This window comes from Musa acuminata, chromosome BXJ1-7 (genome assembly GCF_036884655.1).
Source record: "Musa acuminata AAA Group cultivar baxijiao chromosome BXJ1-7, Cavendish_Baxijiao_AAA, whole genome shotgun sequence".
NCBI lineage: Eukaryota > Viridiplantae > Streptophyta > Magnoliopsida > Zingiberales > Musaceae > Musa > Musa acuminata.
Window position 1 is genome coordinate 18,177,239 of NC_088333.1, and position 9,982 is coordinate 18,187,220.

At 38.1% G+C, this 9,982-nt stretch overlaps 1 protein-coding gene across 2 annotated transcripts; it reads left to right on the forward strand.

Annotated features, from left to right (window-relative positions):
• The first annotated feature begins 358 nt into the window (after positions 1 to 358).
• Positions 359 to 4,328, forward strand: LOC135678956 (uncharacterized). 2 transcript variants are annotated; one of them, XM_065192235.1, is made up of 4 exons: positions 359 to 1,075; positions 2,470 to 2,493; positions 2,578 to 2,692; positions 4,118 to 4,328. In XM_065192235.1, exons 1-3 carry the CDS (start codon positions 834 to 836, stop codon positions 2,651 to 2,653), a joined length of 342 nt encoding a protein of 113 aa, XP_065048307.1. In that variant the 5' UTR covers positions 359 to 833; the 3' UTR covers positions 2,654 to 2,692; positions 4,118 to 4,328. The 2 variants fall into 2 exon arrangements, with proteins under 2 accessions (XP_065048307.1, XP_065048306.1); XM_065192234.1 differs by lacking the exon at positions 4,118 to 4,328 and having other exon boundaries at positions 2,578 to 2,783.
• The last annotated feature ends 5,654 nt before the right edge of the window (positions 4,329 to 9,982 follow it).

The window sequence follows — 9,982 nt, forward strand, 5'->3', positions numbered from 1 at the left end:
CTTTTAAAAAAGACTTTCATTAATATCAGTATAAAAAAAGATTGGACTTCTAGTCAGAATCAACGTCCAAAAACAAGGAGACACATTTCGATGGTAGGCTACTTTATCACAAACAAGCGAGCAAGATTCCATTTCTCGGAAGTCAAGTCAACCGAGGATAACGAAAATTAATGGACTTATTATTCAACTTCATATTACTAGTGAACTCCATTGGCGGTGGTAAAAAATTCTAAATTGTTGATGGACGCCAAAGACAAACTCGACGCTCGCACCATTTGGGCCTGATGGCGATCGGACGGCCCAGAACATGCAGGTAAATGGACCCCACTCTAGAGAGAAGGAGAAAACAAAAGGGGAAGTTTTGGTTCCGGTGGCCGTCGCTGGATTGCGTGCGTAGCTGTACACAAGGGTGAGTGCGCGGAGAACTTCTTCCACCTCCCGCGTCGCCTCCTCATTCCTCCATTTTCTGTCGATTTCCTTCGTGGATTCCCAAGAATCGAATCCTTCTGATTTCTCATCGCGGTACTGTGGGCTTCACGAATGATGTTTTCTCCGAATCCCTCTCATTCCTGAACAAAAGCATCGGTTTTGCCCTTTCATGTTAACCCTTGTGCCGAATTCGCCTCTGGGTCAGACTGTTTTGGGCTCCTCTTATTTGTTTAGGCGACGAGGAGTTGAAGTTGTGTTGTTCTTGGATTTGGTTTCGCTGATGTTCGAAGAAGATTATAGCTTGGTGAATTTCTTGCGTTCTTCCCGGCCGATAGATCAAGATCTCGAGCTCCTGTTGCCTTGGTGGGTGGATTGAGTTCCAGAAAAGGGTGTTGTGGATTTAGATGGATGTGCGTGGAGTGGACGCTGATATCTGCGATGGAATCAAGCCGTCAGCTGTTCCGGATACTAAGGACGAGGGACTTTCTGATGAGGAGGGGGAGGACAGGGAGACGGACTCTCTTCTAACGTCATCGTCTGTGAATGGAGGCTTAGAAGGAAAGCAGCAGAAGAGTTCGAGGAGGAAAGTCCAGTGGAATGATCGCAATGGCAACAAGCTCGTCGAAGTGCTGGAATTCGAGCCAAGGTTAGAGATCCTCTCATATTCATTTCCTCTTAACACTTCATGATCCTTGTTGTTCCTACCCTATTACTGTGCCTTCGTGATAGCTTTATATGCATGCCTAAAGGATCTAGCAAATTTGGTTTGCTTGATCAAAGCCTTCTATCTCATCCATCTCATTGTATTTGGTTGAACAAGCATATCCTATATGTACATGAGATTCTCTTGTACGACATTTTCCCTTATAATTCTTTGTCCTTGCTGAGATGTCAATTAAACTAAAATTCTCTTTGCTACACATGCATATATGACTTCTTATGATAAACTTATTGTATGTAATGCATCGAAACTTCTTTCTCAGACACTCATGACTTGTTTGAAACATAAAATTGCAGGATAAGTCATTTTCCTGATGCATATATTTTCTTGATCTTATTTCTGAAAACATTTTCAGTTTGAAACATTCAATGAGCTCTTTAAATATAAGTCAAAGCATAAATCATCTTCTGTATTTGTTTCTGGATAATGGATAATTTTCCTCCTTTTGTGAGCTGTATATCTCACCGTAAAATTAATTGACTGGCCATCAAAGATGAGTTATTAAAAGAAGAACAAGGAGAAAAGGAAATGGAATAAATAACACAAGAAACAGGAAACTTTCCACTTCAGATACATCTGCTACGAGTCCAAAAGAAGGGATAGACCTAATGAAGAATCATTCCAAAAAACAATACATAATACATTCCAAAGAAGAAATTAAAATTGATCAAAACTATGAACATGATAAACGACATCCCTTCATCAACTTGGATCTGTTGCTGGATGATCGTCGCTTCATCAATAACAATAGGATGATCACTTGCACCACCTGCAAAAGAATAATGTCATAGCCTTAGAATTAAAGTGGCTTCTAGGACAAGAATTTTAGTTCCCAATAAAAGGCAAACTCCTTATTTTGTTAGTTAAAAATTCTGGAAGAATTTTAGTTCCCAATAAAAGGCAAACTCCTTATTTTGTTAGTTAAAAATTCTGGAAATCTCCCACCTTCAGATATGCAACCTGTTTAATAATCAATATTTTTTTGTACTTCTGCAACAATAGTATCAATCGGCAGTAGCTCTCCATCTTTTTTATAATTTGAAGACATAGTAACACACTCTTCAGCTTGTTCATTAATTAGAAGTCAGAGACAGCATCCTCTCAATTATCTGCTGACATTGTGCTCTCTCTTATTCTGACTTGATGCATTATGTAATCGAAAATAGGATGTCTTGATTGTATTGGTAGCATATTTTGATAATTTTTTCCTTCCATTAGTCCTGAATTTTACATTTCTTGTAGAGATTTATGAAAAAGAACACTTTTGGCTATCCGTCTGTTCTGAATTGCTTCTGTTTGTTTTATTTTCTTGTCCACAGTGATTCAAGCGACTCAGAGGATGAGTATGGGGATTCTTGTATCTGTAATATAATGTAGAACTCTTGCATATATGTGTCATAATAATTGGCGATCTACTGTTGTCACAGCTCCAGCAACAATATCTCGACTATGGAGAAGCTGATTACTTGTTGCTTTCGATTGTGCTATTGCCTGGGTTCCTGATGGTCTCACTCATGAAGTAATAGCATCATTCCTCTCAAGGTGATTCCTTTTGTATTCCTACATGGAAGATTCTTAAGTTAAGAGCCCTTTTGTCATCACATTCATATTAATTGGTGATTTGAATTTATCATTTGGTCTTGTGAATGCACTGGTGACTGAGATTGGATGAACAGTAGGAACAGGAAAATGATAGCTGAGGTTGTGTATGTTTGAAGAACTGAAAAATGGTGACATACAAGTCTTTTTAATATAAATCACATCTTTACATTACATGGTAGCAATTCATATAACTTAGAACAACTTCATTTGCACAAGCCATCGTATCTGAATTTATTTAGATAGCCTGATTATGATTATCACAATGCTTAGGTAGTTTGTTTTATTTATCTGCTTCGATAAGTTGTTAGTATGCATGTCAATGGAAGAATGAAGGTTATGGTGTTGTTGATTGAGTGGGCCTAAGAGGGTCCATTCCCTCTGTAAAAGTTACCTGTTAGTGGTAGAGTATTGAGTTTTGGCTCCATTGCATGCTTCAGAAAATTCATCTTGGAAATAGTTGAAGAACTAGCAAATCTGTGCTGAGAAATATGCAAGTAACCAAAACATTGTAATTGTAGGAAGTTGCACATCTCTGATTGATTTAGTCCCTGACAATTTGTAGCTGTGGCAGATTTGTGCCCCATTAGGTTGCAACTATGTTATACTAGCAATTATGTCCGACACAGTTGTACTGCCGACTAACTTTTCATGTCCTTTTCCCATACTGTTCCTGAAAAACAAGTTATATGTAGTACCAAATACTAAAGGAATAAGGGCATGAAGAAGACAATCTCATAGAAGATTTTGTAGTATGGTGACAGATCACCTTTATCCTCATTCATGTTATCGATGACCCAAGGTCATCTAGCATTTTATGGTCAAACCAAGAAACCTTAAGAGGCGTAGGGAAAGTCATCTTCTACACTTGCCATGGTTGCTACAGTTGCCAAATTACACTTGATTTGATTTGCTTTTTTGATCTATAACACAAAAAGTCCACAAAGAATCTTGGCAACTTAATTAGTCAACTTCAAATTCTACAGTGCTTTTGTTCTTTATAATTACACACTGGCTCACAAGGCAGTATTCTTTTTGTCATTTTCTTCTTGACTGTCATACATGAGATGTGCCATTTATATGCTCATAATTCAATGCAACTAATTTAATACCACGAGCTCAAAGTTGAGGTGAAATGATTAGGCATTTAGGATGAGCATGATGGTCCATCTTATTTCGCAGCATTGGTAGAGTAGATTAAATTTAAGCTTGATCATATTGAAATTTTATACAAAATTTTAATGGTTATGAAAGTCTAAAGTCAAGCACTCCACAAACCATTGTTAACCAACTCATCAACTGAGTTTATGATCATCAAAATCCTATTGGAACTTGATAATATGGGAAATAATGTCCCACCTAATGCAGGATGATTAGGTATGGCTCCTCACTGGAAGGAGAATCATTTGCTAGGCCTTCTAAGGCCTACAGTACTACTAGAGGTATCATGTGGAGAAAAGGAAGGCTTCAAAGTGAGAAATTTAGTAGCGGATGGTTCATGTCCCACGTGCATCAAGGAACAGGTACCATTAAGTATGTTTTAACTTTTGGCATCAATTGAAAAAACAATATTAGTAGTGATGGGGCGTCACTTGATCCATCGCATCAGGTAGATATCATCCATCTATAAGATGGTGGGTCCATTTCCATCAATTTAGTCATAACTTGAGGTTGTCGATGTGCACCCATCTCGACCAACTAACAATCTTATTCGATGCTCGAATTAGATAGAACGAGCTATGTAACATCCTAAAATGAAAGAGAAACAGAGAAGAGTGAAGTATAATATAGAGGAGAGTTTCCCCTAATGCCTTGGTTGGGAAAAGGTTAGTATTTAGTTGTCCCTCCTCTTTTTTTTTTACTGAGAGAAGTACGGTCCAGATTTGTCGAAACATTATGATGTGTCACGTCTCTCGTATAGGAGTTGACTTTTTTCTTTTTTCTTTTTTCTAAGAAAAGTTTGGTCCAGATTTGTCGAAACGTTATGATTTGTTACGTCTCTCAAATACAAAGTCAACTGGTCGTGGTGTTAATGTGAAGATGCAAAAACGTTCGCGTTTGACTTGTGTCATACATCCTTCCCCTGCAATTAAAATAAGATGATTGCTTTGTTTTGCACCCTAGTAGATTATCTATCCAAAAATTATCATGATCATGATAAATACCCTTTTCACTCCCAATTCAAATAATTATACTTGTCTTAATACTTAACAAAAGTACGACCTTTGACCACCGTCTTCAAAAGCCATGACTATGGTTTCGAAATAGGTAATTTTCAGTTTTCCAAGAAATTGGAACTGAACCGGCAAGAGCCTGTTTTCATTCCGGTTCGATTGATCTCGGTTTGGTTTCGATTTGAATCGATAGTATTATTATTATTATTATTTTAATTTAAAAATTATATATATATATATATATATATATTATAATTTTATTTTTAAAATTTGGAAAAGTAGATATAAAAAAGTTGATATCAGATTGTGCAAAATTATAAATTTTTAATCACTTTAGTGTTGGACATTTTGATCATTCCTTCAATCGATATGTGGAATACGAGGTTACCATTTTCCGGGAAGATCTCCTAATTTCGTCTCATCATCTTTGTTTAATCATCGATTTATGCTTGAGCTTCAAGTGATTTGAGGGTCATTCTTGATTCAATTTCATCTAGGATGCATCTTATCATGATAAAAGGCCTACTCCACAATTATCATTGACATTGAAGTTGTTAGTATTTATCTTGTAATTATTGTCAAAATTAGAAATATTATTGTGTATTGCACCCACCATTACTATACTTATTACTATACTTGTACTATCACCAAACTCAAGAAGTTATCATATGGCATATTAAGCTCGGAGTTCGAGCTTGATGACGCCTTTAGTATGTTTTATAATAATATTTTTTTCTCTTAAAGATTTTACTATCCTCACTAGCTTGATCCGTAGATGTAGAAGTTTCGTAAGTACTATTAGGATCGTGAAGGCACTAAGAGGGAGGGGAGGGATGAGATTACTATTTTCTAAATAAAGTTTCGATTTGAAAATTTTGATCGAAAAAACCCATATCAAAAATATGTTTAACTAAAAATATGAGTAAGGGTAGTAAGTAAATCAGTAAGTAATGATAAGGGAAAGTAAGAAAAGGATACAAACCGATTTATAGTGGTCCGGTTGTCCCAACCTATGTCCACTCCTGATTCCTCTTCTCTCGAGGCTATCGATTTTCACTGTCGATCTTCTTTTCAATGGGTGAAGATCAACTACCATTGTTACAACCCTTCTCCTTTTCATAGGTCTAGGAGAGAACCTTTACACCTCTCTTCTCCTTTTAACAGGCTTAGGAGAGAACCATTACACCTCTCTTTTACGCAAGACCTCACACCTCCTTAGTATAACCTCTACACTCAAGGAGGAAGAGACTCAACCACTTTTCAAGAGAGTTTACAACACTTTTACGCTTAAGAATTTCTACTCTATCAAGCAAGCATGAGTGAGGTTTTTATAGACCTAAAAAGCTTCAAAAATAGAGTCAAAAATTCAAATCCTCAAGTTTTCAAGGTACTAGTGGTACTACTACCGAATAAAACTTGGAATCAGGGCTCTTGCGATACCACCACTGACCTAGGTAGTACCACCATCACTTGGGCAATACTACCATCAGCACTAACGGTACTACCGCTAGGATTCCAGGAAAAGCACAAATAGTGCTTTCCAGCTCTTAAACGATACCATCGCTTGAGCCTGATGGTGCCACCGCCCAACCCAACCCCAGGTCACTAAATTGGCCTTCTAATTGGCCCAATTTGATCCTGGTTCAAACCTAATGGGTTCCTAATCAAGTTAGCATAATTATGCCCCAAAACCAACTCAATTAGACTCTAAATGACTTCGATCAAAACTTAACATCTCTAATTACAATCATGAAACCTTCAGTACGTTGTCCGACATATCATTTGTTCATTTGACACTTTATCCGAACATTCGATGCATTGTCCTTTCCTTCGACGTATTGCCCAATCTATCTGCATGTTGACCTTCCACATGATCTTCTTGGCTTAATACTCGATCCTTCTAGCCCGATGCTCGAACTCATGGCATAAAGTTCATCCTGTGGCACGTCAACTAATCCTTCGGCCTGACGTCCAATCTTTGACATGATGCTCTCTAGCCTAACGTCTGATTTTCTTGCTTCAACGATTTGCCTTTCGATGGTTCAAGTCCATGGTCGAAGTTTCTCCTACGTTACTTATCTCAAACACTTATTAGTCCATAAACTCATCAATTGATTTTATTATTAAAATTCGGGATTCAACAATCTCCCCCTTTTTGATGATGACAACCAATTGATGACGAAGTTTTAACTAAACTCCCCCTATCTATATGTCATTTTGAAATAAACTCAAAATTTAAAAAAATGATAACCTTTTAATGCTACTCTTTGAATTAAGTCAAAAGAATTTTAATAAGAAATCATAGTGAGTTTTAATAATAATTATTGTGAAGTTCATATGTAAAACATCATAGTTAAAATATCAAAATAATCATTGCACACTTTTATACATAGTTAAATGTCAAAGTAATCATTACATATATGTTAGAACCGTTGCAGATTTTAAACTTGGGGTTGATCTCTTTTGGGGATCGGCCTCCTTGGAACTCTATAGGGGTTCCTCCCTTCAAGTTGCTGCTCAAAGGCTACAGAAAAGATTCATCTATTGCTTATGAAAAGAGGTGGAATACATGACTATTTATAAGGCTTCTAAACCCTAACTCCTAATAGGACTCTTACTTAAGACTCCTACTTCTAAAGAACTCCTAATAGGACTCCTACTTCTAACCAACTCCTAATAGGACTCTTACTCAAGACTCCTATTCCTTTACAACTCCCTATTCTTCTCTAAGAAATAACCTCCTAACCCTAGCCAACCTCTTCACCTCTTTAATAGGGGTCGGCTTAGGTAGGTTTTACATGAATGTCCCTCTCAATTAGGACTCTCCTAGCTAGAGTCCTAACAGACCCGCCCTCTTCAAATCAGCCTTGTCCTCGAGGTTGACGATTCATGAATTTTGGGAATTTGATCTTCAAGTCATCATAATTCTCCCAAGTGGCATCTTTTGTTAGTAGGTTTGCCCACTGTATTAGCAATTCAGTAGTGGATCATCGTCGTTGAGTCACAATCTGTCGACCAATAATAGCACTTGGCTGAGTCTGAAGTTCTCCTTGGGTAGTCGTATTTGGTGGGTGGCTTTGGGCTATCTCCAAGCACCTATTTACAACTTCCGTTTGGCCGTCGGTCTGTGGGTGATATGTCGTACTCCTTTTCAATTTAGTACCCTACATACGGAGTAACTTTGTCCAAAATCTGCTCGTGAAGATGCAAGTAGAATTTATCATAAGCACAATGCGTCCCTTATAGTGTAATTCTTTTGAGTCCCAATTGTAATGAGCCATGGGGCTTGGTGTTTCCTCCAATTTTTTTATAATCTTACTAGTATCTGAATCTTCCTACCATTCCATCTTAATATCCTCAAGGAGTCGCTGGTCGGAAGTGAAACGGCCGAAACTTCAACTTGCTCGGGTAGTTGCGAAAGCGCATCTATAAGAACATTCTCTTTCCCCTTTTTGTAAGTTATTTCAAAATCAAATCCAAGAAGTTTTGTTACCCATTTTTGCTGCTCAGGGGATGGTATCTTTCGCTCCAAAAAGTACTTGAGGCTTTTATGGTCGGTTTTAATTTGAAATCGTCGGCCAATCAAGTAGGGTCTCCACCTCGTTGTTGCGCGCACAATGACGAGCATCTCCTTATCATATGTTGACTTATTTTGATGGGAGGGAGATAATGCCTTGCTAGTGTATGTGAGTGGTCGACCATCTTGCATGAGAATGACTCCAATTCCGACTCCAGATACATCGGCCTCAATAATGAAGGGTCGGTTGAAATCTGGTAGTGTTAGCACCGATGTCGTCGTCATGGCTGCCTTAAGTTTGTCGAAGGCAGTGGAGGCTCTGTCCGACCATTGGAAGACATCTTTTTTCAGTAAGGAAATAAGTGGTGCACTGATCTCTCCATAGTTTTTCACGAACTTGCAGTAATAGCCTGTTAAACCCAAAAAGCCATGTAGCAATTTTATGTTCCTCGAGGTCAGCCAGTTTTGCATTGCTCCAATTTTGAAGGGGTCTACTGCCACACCTTCCTCTGATATGATATGCCTAAGATATTCCACTTTCTTTTGAAGAAAGCAAAAATTCATAGTGGTTGTTGTGTGTTCAAAAGGTGGTTTTCGGTATGTCTTCTTCGCATACTCGTATTTGATGATACCCGGATCGAAGGTCCAGCTTTGTAAAGATTTGTGCTCCCTTAGCAACTCATCTACTATTGGAATAGGGTATTTATCCTTGATGGTTATGTCATTGAGAGCTCGGTAATCAACACATAATCGCCATATTCCATCCTTCTTTCGTATGAGGAGCACCGGTGAAGAGTAGGGGCTGCAACATGGCCAAATAACTCTTGTTTTGAGCATGTCTTTTACAATCCTTTCTATTTCATCCTTCTGGAGATGTGGATATTGATATGGCTGAGCATTTGCTGGAGATTTGCCTGGAAGAATCGTTATACAATGATCATGCCGACGGGTAAGAGGTAGGTTGCGCGGTTCGTCAAATATATCTGAAAATTCAGCAAGCAAAGGAAGTAGATTTGGATATTCAAATTTTGTTGGCTCTCCCTTAGTTTGTTGCTCAAGTTGTACCAAAAAGCTGCTGCATGCTTTATGCAAAACCTTCTCCATTTGTTGTGTGCAAATCGTCGTTACGTCGCCCTCACGTTTCTTGTGCAGTATCACCTGTTTCTCCTTACTGTAAAATTTCATAATTAGTTGCATAAAATTCCAAGAAATATCACCTAATGTCATCAACCATTTAATTCTAAGTATGGCCTCATGATCACCAAGAGGGAGGAGGAAGAAATATGCAATTATCTCTTGGTCCTGCAGCAACAGTTTCACCTGCGGGCACCTATGATCACACTTCAAAATCCATTCGTTGGCGACCTTAACGACAAACCTGCTGCAATTCTCAATAGGTAAGTTCATATAGATAGCAACCTTACTGTTTAGGAAGTTATTAGTGCTGCCCGTGTCGATGAGAACAGTGATCGGTTGTTGTTTGAGAAGGCCTCCAACTTTCATCGTTTGCGGGATTGAGTAGCCAACTAGTGTATGTACCGT